The 17,377-nt window shown below is 41.5% G+C and overlaps 1 protein-coding gene across 16 annotated transcripts in view; it reads left to right on the forward strand.

Moving 5' to 3' along the window:
• Positions 1-17,377, forward strand: part of LOC129815136 (rap1 GTPase-activating protein 1-like) — a 178,727-nt gene that overhangs the window by 159,021 nt on the left and 2,329 nt on the right. For 8 of the 16 annotated variants that reach the window (XM_055868554.1, XM_055868558.1, XM_055868557.1 and 5 more), the window contains 17 exons: positions 19-122; positions 2,795-2,873; positions 3,012-3,065; positions 3,443-3,526; positions 3,761-3,861; positions 4,216-4,345; positions 8,182-8,337; positions 8,577-8,648; positions 8,745-8,831; positions 9,092-9,232; positions 10,193-10,312; positions 11,798-11,878; positions 12,464-12,573; positions 15,710-15,826; positions 16,312-16,447; positions 16,586-16,694; positions 16,785-16,885. In XM_055868554.1, coding sequence (XP_055724529.1) covers positions 19-122; positions 2,795-2,873; positions 3,012-3,065; positions 3,443-3,526; positions 3,761-3,861; positions 4,216-4,345; positions 8,182-8,337; positions 8,577-8,648; positions 8,745-8,831; positions 9,092-9,232; positions 10,193-10,312; positions 11,798-11,878; positions 12,464-12,573; positions 15,710-15,826; positions 16,312-16,447; positions 16,586-16,694; positions 16,785-16,885 — 1,782 coding nt within the window. Of the gene's footprint in view, positions 1-18; positions 123-2,794; positions 2,874-3,011; positions 3,066-3,442; positions 3,527-3,760; positions 3,862-4,215; positions 4,346-8,181; positions 8,338-8,576; positions 8,649-8,744; positions 8,832-9,091; positions 9,233-10,192; positions 10,313-11,797; positions 11,879-12,463; positions 12,574-15,709; positions 15,827-16,311; positions 16,448-16,585; positions 16,695-16,784; positions 16,886-17,296; positions 17,363-17,377 lie in introns of all 16 variants that reach the window. The other 8 variants (XM_055868547.1, XM_055868550.1, XM_055868549.1 and 5 more) reach the window with 6 other exon arrangements.

Raw genomic sequence — 17,377 nt, forward strand, 5'->3', positions numbered from 1 at the left:
CTGGTAATGTCTCTATAGGAACACTTTAACTACTACTCCATGGACACTGCCCTGGGCCACCTGGTCTTCTCCATGAAGTATGACGTCATCGGGGACCAGGAGCACCTCCGCTTGCTGCTAAGGTAACAATTATCTTTATCTCTCCCCTGCCACCTCCCTCTCTACACATTATCTCCTCTCCTGTTTCTTTTCTCTATTGCCCACTGCCGTTCTCCCCCATCCTCTTATGTCTCCAGCACTCTCTTTATTTCTCTCCCCATGTGCCGCTCTTTTCCTCTCTCTCTCTTTCTTTCTATTTCTTTCCCATGAACCTCTCTCTCACTCTCTCGCTTTCTCTCTCTCGCTCTCTCTCTCTCTGTGTATTTCTCTCCCTTTGTGGCCTCCTCTCAGGCTCTCTTCACCTAGTGTGCAGTACAAATACTGTTCCAGGACAGTATAGTCAATAATGGACTGCAGGCGCTTGACCACCATGAAGTGCTCAATAACACCTGACCCAGAGTAGAGGAGAGGGCATCGGTCTGCTTCAGCCTCTAAGCAGTCCTGTCCACATTTCCATCCCTATCGAGGTCCACTATGTGGTCAGAGAGAGGCTAATTTAGCTCAGGGTTAGCACTCTAGCCTTAAACACAGGCCACTGAAATTCTCAACTCCTCCCCGTTATAACACTAATGATAAAGTAGCAAGGCGGGAGGCAGCACTCAACGCTCCATAAAAGCTGTGAATGAATTTTACAACCCTAGAGAGAGGACTCAAGCAGCAGCGGCTGTTTTTCCTCCTCCCACTTGATGGAAGAAAGAAGCTGGCGAGCGGGTGGCCCACCTGCTGTCTAATGATCAGCTGGGCAGTTTCCATGCTTCTGGTACAGTCACCACCTCAGTTACGTCAAATACCAACATTCACTGAGTTGGCTCAAGACGTATACTGAGAAATGACCCATGAAGACAGAAAATATTGAGACGGGGCTCTCTATTCCAATGTGGCCTGAGTTTGCAGGTGGTGTATGGCTGAGAGTAGTTGTGTTAGTTAGTGTGCTCAGTTTGCAGGTGGTGTATGGCTGAGAGTAGTTGTGTTAGTTAGTGTGCTCAGTTTGCAGGTGGTGTATGGCTGAGAGTAGTTGTGTTAGTGTGCTCAGTTTGCAGGTGGTGTATGGCTGAGAGTAGTTGTGTTAGTTAGTGTGCTCAGTTTGCAGGTGGTGTATGGCTGAGAGTAGTTGTGTTAGTTAGTGTGCTCAGTTTGCAGGTGGTGGTATTTCACAAACACTAAAATATTAAGTCCAGCATAAAAAATGGCGAAGATCAACTTAATTTAATCAAATCTAGGACTGATATTGTACATTGGATCTACTTAATAGTTCTGATGAGTTACTTTTATTGATCGTATCTTAGTGTTAAAAAATGGCTTTACATATTTAATCACTTTACATTTGTATCCAGGAATTGTTGAGCGCAGTGCTCATTCCACTAACACTAATTGGAGGTAAAGCTGAAAGCATTGTAGCTTAATGTAGTTGCCTCTGTCAAAAGTGGATCGCATGATGTCACTAATTGTGAGAATGGGTGGTCTCATCATTGATTGTCATTTCCCCAACGGTTTTGATATCCGTTCATCATGATCCATTACACCTCAAAGCATATCAAATTGTTTGATACTAATATAGAAATGTGCTTTTCATTCTTCAAACATGCATACAACATTGTGTAAAAGTATCGTAAAGTTGAACAAAACAAAATTACCCACAATCCTCTGAAAACAGAGCCACATGGCAAGTTGTTGGAAGAACTTAAAATTCCTAAGATGAAAGGAAATATTATGAAAATTGAGTAAGTTAAACACAATTTCCCTTGTAGTTGTTTTTACACACAAATAGTTGTTTATATTATGCATTTATCTTATGTTGAATTCATTTTTTTTTAGGTTGGTTGAACAAGTGAAGTACTAATTATATTCAAGTAAATGTTTTTATGGCAAAATAATGATATTTTCAAGAATAATTGTAACGGTTGTCCTCCTCCTCTTCATCCGAAGAGGAGGAGCAGGGATTGAACCAAAATGCAGCGGATTGTGAAGACATGATATTTATTAAAGTAAAGACGGAAAAACACGAAAACGAAATCCACTTGACTAATAAACAAAATAACAAACGGAGTAGACAGACCTGGACGACGAACTTACATAAACACGAAGAACACACGAACAGGGAAAATAGCCTACACATAAAATAACGATGAACAAACAAACCGAACAGTCCCGTATGGTGCGACAAACACTGACACAGGAGACAACCACCCACAATGAACACTGTGAAACAACCTACCTAAATATGACTCTCAATTAGAGGAACGCCAAACACCTGCCTCTAATTAAGAGCCATACCAGGCAACCCTAAACCAACATAGAAACAGACGACATAGAATGCCCACCCAAACTCACGTCCTGACCAACTAACACATACAACAAACTAACAGAAATAGGTCAGGAACGTGACAATAATTTAATAACCACCTGAATAATTTTGTACAGTGCCGGTCTGAACAGTTTGTGTTGCTCATAGTTGGCTGTGGCAAGGCAGGCTATGCAAATCACCATTGTGTCCCCACAGCATCCAAGGGAAGATTCTCTACAATAGTTCTGCATCACATTTGCATCAGCAGGGATGTCAACAAAATGGGAAGAAAACACATTTGAAATGGCACCAAAGTGTTGAAGGGTCTTGACATGGAAAACAAATATAATCCCCTCTCTAGAAACAGAATGGTGAATATCTATGTGACTGTTCTAACATTTTGTCTTTTAGGACCAAATTAAAAACCCACCATGATGTGATTCCTATCTCTTGCCTGACTGAGTTCCCCAACGTGGTCCAGATGGCCAAGGTAGGATGACAGAGCCTAGAGGACATGTTGTGGACAATGGTTGGAAAGGGACTTCATAGATGTGGAGTTGAAACAAAGGTTATTGTATAAAGTTGCAATGGCAGGAGGAAAAGTTGAAAGTACATTTTTATTTTGCAGCTGGTGTTTGAAGAGGTAAACGTGGACAGATTTTACCCAGTCCTCTACCCGAAGGTAGGCTCTGTATTCATCGTGAAATGTACAATGGAGTAGCAAACTATTTTAATACTTTTGTATTATACAGTAATATTATGGTCCAGCAAGGAGCATTTATTGCTGTATTAATGTTGTATTTCTCATCTATTTATGATCCCCCCCATCACTGCTCTACATTGATGCTACACTATTAGAAAAAGAAAAGGTGCTACAGTATCTAGAACCTAAAAGGGTTCTTCGGCTGTCCCCATAGGATAACCCCTTTGTAGAACTATTTTTGGTACTAGGTAGAACCCTTTTGGTTCCATGTGGAACCCTTTCCACAGAGGGAACCCTTTTTTCTAAGAGGTAGTCACCTTCACCTTGACTCTGCTAAATGTACTATCATTTTCCAGGCCTCAAGGCTCATTGTCACCTTTGATGAGCATGTCATCAGCAACAACTTCAAGTTTGGAGTCATTTATCAGAAGTTTGGCCAGGTGAGTGGTATATACCCTGTGGTAGTAAAATCATATAAAGTAATGTATTTATAACGGTTGATGGGTTCCTGAATTTGGAGTATTATTATGACTGTGCTACTCATCATTGCATGCCAGCTTGGCCACTGAGCTTCTCCCTCCCCAAACTAAGAGGATTTGCTGTGCTTCCTCCTGTGGAACTGTTGAGTTCAGATGTCTTACTTCCTCTTCACGGCCTTGTATTTCTCCCTGCAGACCACTGAGGAGGAACTCTTTGGGAACAGCGACGAGAGTCCTGCTTTTGTGGAGTTCTTGGAGTTTCTGGGCGACAAGATTGAGCTCCATGACTTTAAAGGGTAAGAGTGGGCTTAGAAAGGCATTGGCATGGCAGATGATAGACTGGTCATGTCTCTTATTGATTACAATTTACTTTGACATGACTCCCTGGGTGATGACACTGCAGTATTTCAGCCCTGGAGATAATACATCTATGTTTATTACCGTAGTTCTGTTCTTATTCTCTCAATTTAGAGCAATATAATATTCTTAGTGCTACTGACATTATGATTGAGTGGAAGGGAATAAATGCCCTTCACATTCACTGCATGATGGATGAGACAGAGTGGTGTGGATGGGCTGTCTGGTTGCACTGAGTCTGAGACAACCTGTGCTGCTGCTGTAACAGTCTGGTTCACACTCTGGCTCTGCAGGTTCAGAGGGGGACTGGACGTCACCCATGGCCAGACAGGAACAGAGTCAGTCTACACTAACTTTCACAACAAGGAGATCATGTTCCACGTGTCCACCAAACTGCCATACACAGAGGGAGACACCCAGCAGGTAACTGTCTCAGTCAACTCACAGGCCCTATCCTGTCTGTCATTATGTCTGTCAGTAGCTGTAGATTGGCTGTAAATTCTATCTACTTAATTTCTATTTAGTAACATCACTGGGTAATAAGTACCGGTTTGTAAAATCTGTGGGAAAAAAAAATTGCCCGAGGGACTAGCCACCATGAACAACAATATTATGCTTTTTTCCTGTTATTCTTTTCTCCTGTTGGTGTCCTCAGTGACCCTGTCTGCTTTGACCTGAAGGGGCTATTTTTCATGACAAGTTGAACTTCCGTGAAGATGGATGTGGAGTAGCTAGGCATGAGCAACATGTAGTTTCCAATTTGATGACAGTCTGGTGGCTTAATGCTTTATCCTGCTGTTTTGAGTGATTTTAGCTACCTCACCTTTCCCCCTGGGAGATACAGGCAAAGATGAACAGACACAATGTGACAGACACAATGTGTTGAGAGGAAGAGGAAGGGAAACAACTAGCAGTCCAAAGTGGAGGTTTACTTGGCGTTGAGCCTGTGTTGAGATCATTATTGAGTGTCTGTGTTTCACCATGGCTATACATGACAGCTCTCACTCCCTTGTTGTCCATCTGCCCTCATGCATAGTGGCTGTTCTGGTACCATCTGGCCCCTACTGGCCCCTGTGTGTGTGTGTGTGTGTGTGTGTGTGTGTGTGTGTGTGTGTGTGTGTGTGTGTGTGTGTGTGTGTGTGTGTGTGTGTGTGTGTGTGTGTGTGTGTGTGTGTGTGTGTGTGTGTGTGTGTGTGTGTGATTATTGAATAGATATAAAGCCTCTACGATAATAACAACAACGTCTTCCTTATTTCTTTAGAGCTTGAAACAGATGGTTGATTGTTCTCATGTGTAAAACACAGTGCCAAAACACAGGACTATAAAGCAATTCAGCAGCTAAAGCCCTAAAAATAAATATTTGCTTTACTGTTTTATGCATACTATCAATATGCTCTGTGCTATTTTATGGCAGAGCTTTGCTCTGCAGTGAATGTCATTAATCAACAGGTGTCATGAATATCTCCCCAATGTTCACAGGGGTGTGCAGAATAACATGTCAAACTGGTGACTGATCAGTGAGTCAACACATGTTAGAGAGCAAGTGCTAAGCTGTAGAGGCCTATAATCACAGTGCAGGGAAATATGATCTCCCAGTGACCAAAATGAGGTTGAAAAGAGGCCCAAAAATGATCAAAGATTCCAGTCACCCTAGTGACCCAAGTCATAGACTGTTCTCTCTGCTACCGTACGGCAAGTGGTACCGGAGCGCCAAGTCTAGGTCCAAAAGGCTCCTTAACAGCTTCTACCGCCAAGCCATAAGACTGCTGAACAATTAATCAACAAAAGACTGCTGAACAATTAATCAAATATTTTTTACTTTAGTTTATTTAGTATATATTTTCTTAACTCTATTTCTTGAACTGCATTGTTTGTTAAGGGCTTGTAAGTAAGCATTTTCACGGTAAGGACCTGTGGTATTTGGCGCATGTGACAAATAAAATTTGATTTGATTAGATTTTCCAGACTTTGAAATTAGGTTAATTTTCGGTTCTGAATTAAAGTTGAAAATACGTATTTTATAGACGTTGAAAATACGTCATTTATGGACATTGAAAATACGTCTTTTACATTTTTTCTTATTATTGTAATGAGCTCCACTCCCAAACAAGACCAATTTTGGTCGGTCCGGACCGGAAGTCTATGTGTCACAAGTTTGGACAGCACAGTACTGCACAGTACAGCAGAACACAGTACAGTACAGTACAGTACAGTAAAGTTTAGTTCAGTAGAGTACAGTACATTAGAGAACAGTACATTAAGGGACAGTAGTGCTGAGAGATTACTACTTTTTAAGGTCGGTTCAGTTTCGGAAAATTATCACAGTTTTCAATTTTGGTTTCGCAATTTTTTCTCAACATTAAATGTACTATGCATTATGTGGGTTGAATGCTGTAACAACACAGAATAAAACAATTAATAAAAGTCCCATGATGGTAGTGACTGCCCATTACTGCTAATCACTTGTTAAGCATAATTTATTCACATTACTTTAATAAAAAATTTCAATTGTTGTTTTTAATACATTTTTTTAATTTGATTAATTTATTATTTCATTCCAAATCGTCATCATCTCTCTATTGAGCTGCTGCCTATGCTGTCTGACAAAATCACTATTGTAACAGTCCTGACCTGTTTTATGTTGTTTTTATGTGTTTATGGTCAGGGCATGTGTTTTGGGTGGGCAGTCTATGTTATCTGTTTCTATGTTGGTTTTGGGTTACCTGGTATGGCTCTTGATTAGAGGCAGGTGGTTTGCATTTTCCTCTAATCAAGAGTCATATTTAGGTAGGGCATTCTCACTGTTTGTTTGTGGGTGATTGTCTCCTGTGTCAGTATGTTTGTTCGTACCACACTGGACTGTAGCGTTTGTTTGTTTCGTTTTCGTTTCGATGTCGTCTGTTTCCTGTACGTAAGTTTATGTTTAGTTATGTAAGTTTATGTTCAGGTTTCGTCAACGTCGTTTTGTTATTTTGTAGTTTGAAAGTGTTTTGTTTCGTTTCGTGTTTGCCATCATCGTTGTTTAATAAAGATGGCTTATTTCCCAAAGCCTGCGTTTTGGTCTGAGGATCCTTCTCTCCTCACCTCATCCGAGGATGAGGAGAGCGTCACCCGTTACAACTATTTTAGTAGTTCGTCAAAGTAAATAAGGCATACTTTTATGACTGCTGAATACCAACTATCAATCACTTAGATCATTTATTTTCAGGTAGAGATACCTTGTGAAGCAACTGCTCTCTATCCCTCTCGATCACACATTGTTCTGCCTCTTCTCTCCCTCTCCATGTCTGCCCCACACTAAAGTAGCAGGCTTAAAATAAACATACAGACCGGACAAGTAGGCGTGAAATGGATTATGGTCATTGAAGTTAATTACCACATTTTCTGCACTAGACTATGTAGAATATGTGCCTGTTGGAATCTACAACTCCCTACGACATGGCACAGTTCGATCTTGATCTGATTTACCTCTAGAGAAACTACGCAATGCGCGCATTGAGCTCATAGAAAAAAACAGAACGAAATGGAATTCAAATAATTCATGCAACGTCAATCGATTAGTTGTTTAAAATAACCGAAATGTTGGTAATCGCTCAGCACTAAAGTACAGTAAAGTACGGTAGGGTACAGTGCAGTACAATATAGTCAATTATACTGTACTTTACTCTACTGTGCTCTTCTGTACTGTACTCTACTGCATTGTACTGTACTGAAGTATATATACTCTACTCTACTTTACTGTACATTACTGTACTCTACTGTACTATACTCTAATTTACTGTTATGTACTGAACTGTTCTGTTCTGTACTGTACTCTGCTGTGCTGTACTGTACTGTGGTGTACTGACTGTCCACACTTCTGAAACTTAGACATCTATGATTTGTTCAAATTTGGTCCAGTTCAGATTTGAAGGGACGTCTGTGGACATTGAAATCAAGGCCAGTCAAGGTCTTTTCAAAGTCCATGGACACCAGACGGTGCTCACTGGGCTGTCCCTTTTAGTCTCCACTCACTGAATGGGCTATAGGCTGCTCTATGCCTTTCAATATGCATCACATGACCGCCATTGTTACTTCAAAACTGCTTTTAGAGAGATGTTTCATACTTACAATTAGTAAGCACAAATTGTTTCTGTACTATGCATTTAGTGGAGTTTTTACCTGTTGAATTAATCTAGGTGTTCTTGGCTGAACTTAATGCAGTGATAAAGTTTATGTCCATAATGGAGACACTGTTGTTTGTGCTGTTGTGTTTGCAGCTGCAGAGGAAAAGGCACATAGGCAACGACATCGTGGCCATCTTGTTTCAAGAGGAAAACACGCCCTTTGTGCCAGACATGATAGCCTCCAACTTCCTGCATGCCTATGTGGTGGCGCAAGTGGAGAATGCCTGCTCAGACAACGTCACGTACAAGGTACTATAAGCCTAGGGACACTCCTCACAGTCTATAACCCTGCTCAAGCCTGCTATTTCAATACATAGAGACTCGGCCCAAGGCAACCTACATATTCCTTACTAGAAATCAATCAGTAACTGACTGCCCATTATCTTCCTCATAAAGGTTTTAGGGGCTAGCCAGTGTTATGTGATTTAGTGGTAGCATAATGGGCTGTTGTCATTTGGATACATTTCACCTCTCTTCTACCCCTCCAGGTGTCTGTGACAGCTAGAGACGATGTGCCTTTCTTTGGACCCGCTCTACCGGACCCGGCCATCTTTAAAAAGGTGAGAAGTCATGAATCTAAGTAATGCATAAACTAGGTGAGCCCATGAGAGGGACAACATGTTCATGTAGCACTTCCTCCTCCCCTTCCTCTCCAGGGACATGAGTTCCATGAGTTCCTGTTCACTAAGCTGATAAATGCGGAGTACGCCTGTTACAAGGCTGAGAAGTTTGCCAAGCTGGAGGTGAGAGCATGAGCGTGCCACGGCATGCTGTACAGTGTGGAGGCGGAGTCACGTGGCTCTCGCTGCTCACTTTACCATGACGTCTGTCTGTGTGTTTGTAGATGCTGTATGTGATGATGAATGTTGCTTTACATGCTCATTACAAGTGTGTGTGTACACGTGTGTGTGTGTGTATTTGTGTGTTGAACAAGTGCACGCACAAGTGTTTACATACGATTGATTTCTATAGTTCTGACTGGCATAATGTGTGTTGTTGTCAGGAGCGCACACGGTCGGCCCTGTTGGAGACGCTGTATGAGGAGCTACACATCAACAGCCAGTCCATGATGGGCCTGGGAGGGGACGAGGACAAACTGGAGAATGGGGGTGGAGGGGGGGGGGGCTTCTTTGAGTCCTTTAAGGTAACCCTCCACTATACGAGGTGCAAGCGTAATCGGGCACATGGCATGCATGAGAGAGGTTGAATATAATTTCCTGGAAGGGATTCTGGGTATTCAAACATGAAAAATAATGCACAGTAAAGGAAGCGCCGTTGAAGATTCCATAATTAGCTGTTACCCACTTTTAGTGTCATGTGACCAGGCGAGGATCAGGGAGCATCCTGCAATCTGACTCTATGTCCTTCATCAATGACCATTAGGGTGGCTGAGCGTGGAGTGTGGGCAGGACAGTGTGCCATGGCAGTGGAGGAGCTGTGATTATGTGTCTTTGAAGAACGCTGTAATTGACTCTCATTAGCGAGCTGATGACGCTGCTCGCATGGCAACCCATGTGCCACTATGCACTTTTCCTCTCTGGCTCTGTCTTGTCTGTCTGTCTCTTTCCAGCGCCGCACATTTGATTTTTTAATTAACTAGGCAAGTCCATTAAGAACAAATTCTTATTTACAATGACGGCCTAGGAACAGTGGGTTAACTGCCTTGTTCAGGGGCAGAACGAGAGATTTTTACCTTGTCAGCTCGGGGATTCGATCTAGTAACCTTTCTGTTACTGGCCCAAGGCTCTAACCACTAGGCTACCTGCCACTCCACATCATTCATGGATGAGTCTACTGAGCACCTGCAAGACATTGAAGGATTATATCACTCTCCTCTGAACACCCACTCTCAGACCTCAGACTTATTTTACACTTTCCTGTCAGTGTGAAGCACTGGAACTGTCTTACACTAATAGACATCTTCTCTCTTTTGACCAATCTTTCCCTCGCACTTCTCTACACTGCCCCCAAGTGTTCAAATACGGTCCTGCATGATCTCCATCACTGGTTATCATTAGAATCAGGGTTTGTGTGGTTAAGGTGAGGGTTAGGGTCCATACACACTTACCGACCGTGTCTCCTCGTCTCTCTCTGTACTCTGTAGCGGGTGATCCGCAGCAGAAGCCAGTCTATGGATGCCATGGGCCTCAGTAACAAGAAGCCACACACTGTCTCCACTAGTCTCAGCGGCAGCTTTACCGAGACCCCCAAAACCCCAGGGATAGTAAGTAACCCTTTTGGTTTTACCAGAGGCCCACGTGGGCCTAAGTACTGACTCCCCTGTAGTAAACACTGACCCTCCCCTAACAACACTCAATACATTCATACCCTATCCTCTCAGCCCTGTGGGATTGGCCTAGACTGTCTGTAGCAAACGCCTTATTCCTCCCATCCTTGTCTATCCTACCTGTGCTCAAAACCCTTTATTTAACACACTGTTTCATATATGTGCCCCACACCTTAAACCTCATATCCGTCACCTCCATAGTTTGCCATTTTCCATGGCATTTTTAAATGAACCACTGTTAATTTCACGGTAATGATTGTCATTTTCATATCATGATAATGTTATACAGTCATGCTTAATCTTAAACCATATTCATTTTCATATTGTGAAACCCAGTTCACAGATCTGTTGAGGCGTAAAAGTAGGCGCTAGTGCACCTTTTTAAAAGTTTTTCTTATGTGAATGATCCCAAAGACCCTTTCTGCCCTTTTTCAGACTTAGTGGGCTTTTGACTCAGACTCTCATAACATTTTGAATCCAGATTTGCTTTCTCTGACAACCTGAGAGCCAGTTGAGAAGAGATGAGTTGAGCTGTCTGACTACCCAGAGTCCCTCCCTTGTTACCTTGCTGGCATGAGTGTTGCATGTGCTGCTGTAGCCTCTTAATGCAGCCTAGCATTGTCGCTGCATGAAGCCTATCTGGTATGGAGCTGTGGCTGGCGGCCAGTTGTGAAGACGAGAAGTTAGTACACAGTCTCCTGTATGAATGTACCTATTTCCACTGTGTGACGCACACTGTTGCAGAATACTCTGACTGGCAATCCAAAGAAACAGCTGCTGTTTTTCAATTAGTTCGCCAAAGTAAATCTGCCCTTTCACATACTAACTCTTTGGATTGTGACAGACCCTCCTGTATCTCTATCTGTCATATTTTATTTTAAAAAGCCATAATCAAGATAAATTGACTAAATGATCACGATAACGTTAAATTGAAGGATAAGTTTAATGCATTGTGCACCACAATATTTCCCTTAAAAATAGTACTTTGAATGTTGTTCCATTAACGATCGGCCATATTAGCAAACTGATTTCATTTTAAACATCACGCTTCTCTAGTAAAGGCTACTTATCGTAGTGAACAATATCTGCAAAATGTCCACGATAAGCTGTCGGTATGGTCGGTGTCGATACTTTTTGGTTTATCATCCCAGCTCTACCAAATACAGTACGTTATGCCACTCTGTGGTCTCAGACTCTAGTCGAGCTTTCAATATGAATGGCCTTTCAATGTGTGCTCAATATGTCACCTGTCTTCTCTGTCCTATGGTATACTGTGAGCTCATGTTCTAATTTGCACCTTGCTGTTCCAATGCTACCTGCTGCATGAAATCTCATGGTGACTTCGTTTCTCTGCAACTCTCAATCTCTTTCTATTTATCCCTCTTTCTCTTTCTCTGCTTTCTACTGCCCTGTGTGACTCAGTCATTACTTGTCCCAGGGAAAAGTCCTAGTAGGTATCATGGACGTCGCGGCAGTGCCATAGGGATAGGAACAATAGAAGAGGTTCATGTATAATTCTCCCTTCTAATTCGCTGTTTCACTGCTGTTTTCTTTGCTTATTTGTCTGGTTATCTGTCTCTTTGCATAACTCAATTACTGTTGCTTTCTGCCTAAACCAATATTTTTAGATTCATTTATGAAGCAATCATTTTCAACATCTCAAGTGTGTGGTAAAACCACTAGGTTATAATAAAGCTATCATTTAGGTAATAAAGAGTTTATGAAGAGTATTCATCGCAAAAATGGAAAGGTTTGTGAGAATACTTACTGGTTTATTACCTTACTCTGTGAATCAATTCCTCTCTTTCACTCATGATGAAGTGATGGACTATCTCAAATTGTCTTTCACCAAGAACCCGCTGTCACTTCATTTTAGTCCACCCATAACGTTTATCATGTGTTGTAGATAGCAAGTATCATATACTGAAGGCATTTGAGTCATTGTGCAGACTGGAATTCACATTTTCACTGGCTGTAAAACAGACCAAGTAATATCTTAGACAGTGTACTATAGCCTCCATGTTTTATTATAAGTCATGCTAGAGGAATATAGTACTGTGGCTGACTAACCTATCCACTACTCCCCAGTCTCTGATCATTCCTGGGAAGAGCCCCACCAGGAAGAAGTCTGGGCCTTTTGGCACCCGACGGAGCAGTGCCATCGGGATCGAGAACATCCAGGAGGTGCAGGAGAGGAGGTGAGAGGAGGGTTTGGGATACCTGGAGATGAAAGAGGAAAATGGGGAGTGTCAGAGAAAATGGATAGAAAGAGATGGAGAAATTAAACATGTCAGAAGTGCGGGCCAATACCACAAGTCACTATAAATGGCTGTCAGCTGTTACGTGATTGCATTTTACAGAAGTGTCTCAGTTGCGTTAGCATTAGTGGCTAACGTTAGATAGCAGGTTAGATTAGAGTTAGGGATAGGTTAAGGTTAGGGTTAGGTTCATGTTAGAGTAGGGTTAGCTAACATGCTAAGTAGTTGCAAAATGCTATGGTTGTGTTCAGCTAAATTTTATAATTAGCTAAGAAGCTAAAGTTGTCCCTGAGATGATTCAAACATGCAACGTTTAGGTTGCAAAACATTTGCATTATACGCCTACCTATCCTCCCCAACAACCTCCTTACTTTTGTTTCTGTCTAAAGTACCTCCCACAACATACGACATCAGATTGCCTAGTGTTTTTTTTTGCCAATGGTACAACTGTTACAAACTAGTGGGTTTGTCCCGCGAATTGACACGGTTTTATGCCTCAAGAGATGGGAGACAACGGGGTAACGAGAGAGATGAGGCATTCAAATATACAGGGCTGCCAACTTTTGAAGAAATCTTGGAGTGAGATTTTTTATGTGAATTTCATTGCCCCCTGGCACAATCCCTAGAAGGGGGACTGGGAAAATTGTTCTGTTTTAAAGCTAATTTCCTGCAAATCTACGTATTTTGACATGGCTTAGGTTTATGACCAGAGTGGAAAATAACAAAATAAAAACCACAGGTCAGGTGTATTCAGGATGCTTTGAACATTAAATGAACACTCAAAATTCAACAACTTTGTTACTTTTGAGATTTTGGGGGGGATCAATTTTAAATTATGCTAATATTTGGGGGGGGGGGGGGGGGTTTAGGTGGTTTGACACTTAATTCAGATAGTAATGAAATGAAATAGGGAGACAGGCAAATGCTAGAAACAGTGGGAAGGTTGGATTGATCCCTGTTCTCAGCTAGAAAGGTATATGCAACATGTGCCAGGGAGTGTTACCAAGGCTCTGCACAGCAATTGTGTTATATTAATGGTTGATGGCAGAAGGTAACCAAATTATAGATTACAGTCTCCTTGTCCATAGACTGCTTTCGAGGTAAGGACACAAGCATTTTATAATTTGGGTGAACTATCTCTTTAAAATAGGGCTGGAAGAAAATCCTGCTCGCTCTCCAGGAGAGTTGGCCACCCCTGAGTATGTTTCCCAAGTGCTGGGTGTTTGAAAATGTTCTTGTTATAACAATAAATTTCTCAAAATCAACCAATCTTCAAGAAACATCTAATAAATATCAATATTCAGGTGGTTTATGCCTACTAGTTGAATATCCTTGCCATCATCTTACTCTACATAGAGAAAATATGATGTGTTTATGAGTTGTGAGTCCCTCTACCATCTCTGCCTAGCATGTGCACAATACTAAAATGTCAAAAATAATATTTGATTCCTGGAGCTTTTAATATCCAATGCTTATTTTTTATTCCTTATTCAAAATTGTCCATGAATGGCTGCAAAAATAGGCATATCAACTTTCAAATATGTGATTACACTGGCAAAATTGGTAAGATGTGAATAATAAAATACGTTTGGGGAATAACAGTAGTGTTCTTGCTGACAAGCACATAAATGACCCTATATTTTAGCCATTTGTTAAGAATGAGAATTGTTTCACTGATCAGACTAAATAAAGTAAATAGATAATAAAATCTCCTGAAGACAACATGACATGAATCTGCCCCTACACCCTAACCAAATTAGTAATACATTTTTTCCGCACTCTAGAATCAAATGTACTACTTTTGGGAACACAATCTGTTTGACAAAGTTATTTTCACAGTTATGAATCAGGTCACCCTACCAAACTTCCCTGCTAAAACATAACGTAGGTCTGTTGCAAGTGTGGATTACATCCATTTTAGTACATGCTGTCAAAAGGTTGCATTCTGCAATAGATTTATGGACGGGAGTAACAGCAACCTCATTTTGTTCACAACATTTTACATTAAACAGTGCTACCATGCTACTCTTTCTACAGGTAAAATATATTGAAATAATATAATTTATTTGTATTTAGCCTGTTTTAGGTTAAAATAAGACAAATATAAAATCAGCGGAGAACGTTCTCTCTCCATTCAGCGCCATCCTAATCTGAGAGGCGTTTCTTTAAAACATGCATCCAATCCAATTGATCTCTCACATAACTAGACCAATCATATGCTTTAATGTGCCGTGTTCTAGAGTGCTGTGAATCGCAGGAGCAGATGGTTTGATTTCAAAACGATTTGGAGCACAGTTGAAAAGTAAACGCGCTAATGGACTAATTAAAAAAATAAAATCAGTAGTTTTCAATGAGTGACGTATAAGGTGTGCCGTGAGAGCGTGAGAAGAGGGTCAAGTGCATGTGTCTCACGGCCAATGTGTGAGAGTTGGCAGCTCTGAAGATATGTGAGGTCACTGCAGAGACATGTTGGTATTTGACCGATAGGCATTAGCATCCTGATCTCAATTCAGGGGGCCTTATTGGCATGAGAAACATATGTTAACATTGCCTTAGTAAGTGAAGTAGATAATAAACAAAAGTGGAATAAACAATTAAAATGAACAGTAAACATTACACTCACACACATTCCAAAAGAATAAAGACATGTCAAGTGTCGTATTAGGTATATATATATATATATTTTTTTTTGTTTTACCTTTATTTAACTAGGCAAGTCAGTTAAGAACAAATTCTTATTTTCAATGACGGTCTAGGAACAGTGGGTTAACTGCCTGTTCAGGGGCAGAACGACAGATTTGTACCTTGTCAGCTCGGGGATTTGAACTTGCAACCTTTCGGTTACTAGTCCAACACTCTAACCACTAGGCTACCCTGCCGCCCCATATATATATATATACAGTGTTGTAACGATGTGCAAATGGTTCAAGTACAAAAGGGAAAATAAATAAACATAAATATGGATTGTATTTACAATGGTGTTTGTTCTTCACTGGTTGCCCTTTTCTTGTGGCAACAGGTCACAAATCTTGCTGCTGTGACTGCACACTCTGATCTCTCTCTCCACCTCCCTCAGTCGGGAAGTGTCCCCCAGCACACAGAGGACCCCAGACAGCGGACACATCTCCCAGGACCCCAAATCAGAGAACTCATCCAATCAGAGCTCACCAGAGATGCCCACCACAAGGACCAGGTGAATAGACAGCACTCAAAAGGGCTCAGTTGAACCCAGGCTGAAGAATGTGTGTGTGTGTGCACTGCAAAATTTACCTTCATATGATGATTAAGGTAAAATATCTTGAAATAATATAATTTATTTGTATTTAGCCTGTTTTAGGTTAAAAAAGACAGATTATATGACAATGACGTTAGATAATTTAGCTTGATACGAAACAACTAGAAAAGGGAAAAAAGTGAATTATCACTCAATATAAGATATTTTGGCTTGTTTAGTTTGCACTTTTTGCAGTGTGTGTTAGAATGGTCATTTACATTTTAGTCATTTAAGCAGACTCTCTTATCCAGGGACAATTCGGGTTAAGTGCTTTGGTCAAGGGCACATCGACAGATTTATTTACCTTGTCAGCTCGGCGATTTAAACCAACGACTTTTCAGTTACTGGCCCAACGTGCTTAACCGGTAGGCTACCTGTCACCCCAGAGTGACCCAGGTGTGTAGTTCCACCATCTGTTGCAGGGCTCCATACATCCCTGAGGCCCAGGACCTGTCCCGCTCCTCATCCAATGCTAGCAGCTTTGCCAGTGTGGTGGAGGAACACGATAATGTGTGCATTGATGAATACAACACTGTACTGGTAGGTGCCACTGTTTTCCCACCCTCACTCACTAACATACAACACACCGTAACATAGAGGTTCATGTCTATATAATTGTGACACACACTCGAAAAAGATCCTGACTGACATTTGCTCTTGTGTTTTTGTTTGTTGCAGGAGAGTCTATGCTCTTCTGGAACACCACACAAGGACTCATTTGCGTACGTCTCCTGGGTAGAGGATAGTATGAGCAATACTAGTGCCACCAGCCAGGTCAGCTCTCCAGGTGAGCTTTTTAATAGTGTTTTCAATACTGCCATAAGGCTCCAAAAGTTTAGTTTGTCATGATGGCCCATCTTCTGCCCCTCCCTGACAGCACCTGCACTGCCCCATCAGACTGAGGGGGGCAAAAGGGTAGAGCTCAAAAGGGCAGAGAGCCGAGACAAGACAGAGAGGTCACAGGATAAGTCATCATCGGTAAGATTGGTTATACTATTTTAATAATCAGATCCACTGTAACATCTAAGCTCGTTCAGTGTACTAGATGTGTACATTGCAATACAATCAAATACAGATTTAATTCTGCTAACATACAGCACAGGAGGTTGGTGGCACCTTAATTGGGGAGGACTGACTTGTGGTAATGGCTGGAGCGGAAAAAGTGGAATGGTATCAAACACAAACACATGGTTTGATGCCATTCCATTCACTCCGTTCCGGGCATTATTATGAGCCGTCCTCCCCTCAGCAGCCTCCACTGACATACAGGTATATATTGGTGTTAATAAATCGGCTTATAAATGTATAAACTTACCCTTCGTTGTTGTTCAGTAATTGTGGTCTTTGTTAACCTTGTCATTCTCTTTCTGTGTCTGTCTGTGTCTCCAGAATTGTTAGCCTCTCCCTATTGATCACTACATGGGTGTCCATTAGCAGGTACCTGGAGTTTTCCAAGTCAGTAGATGTAAC

This window comes from Salvelinus fontinalis, chromosome 18, assembly GCF_029448725.1.
Source record: "Salvelinus fontinalis isolate EN_2023a chromosome 18, ASM2944872v1, whole genome shotgun sequence".
NCBI lineage: Eukaryota > Metazoa > Chordata > Actinopteri > Salmoniformes > Salmonidae > Salvelinus > Salvelinus fontinalis.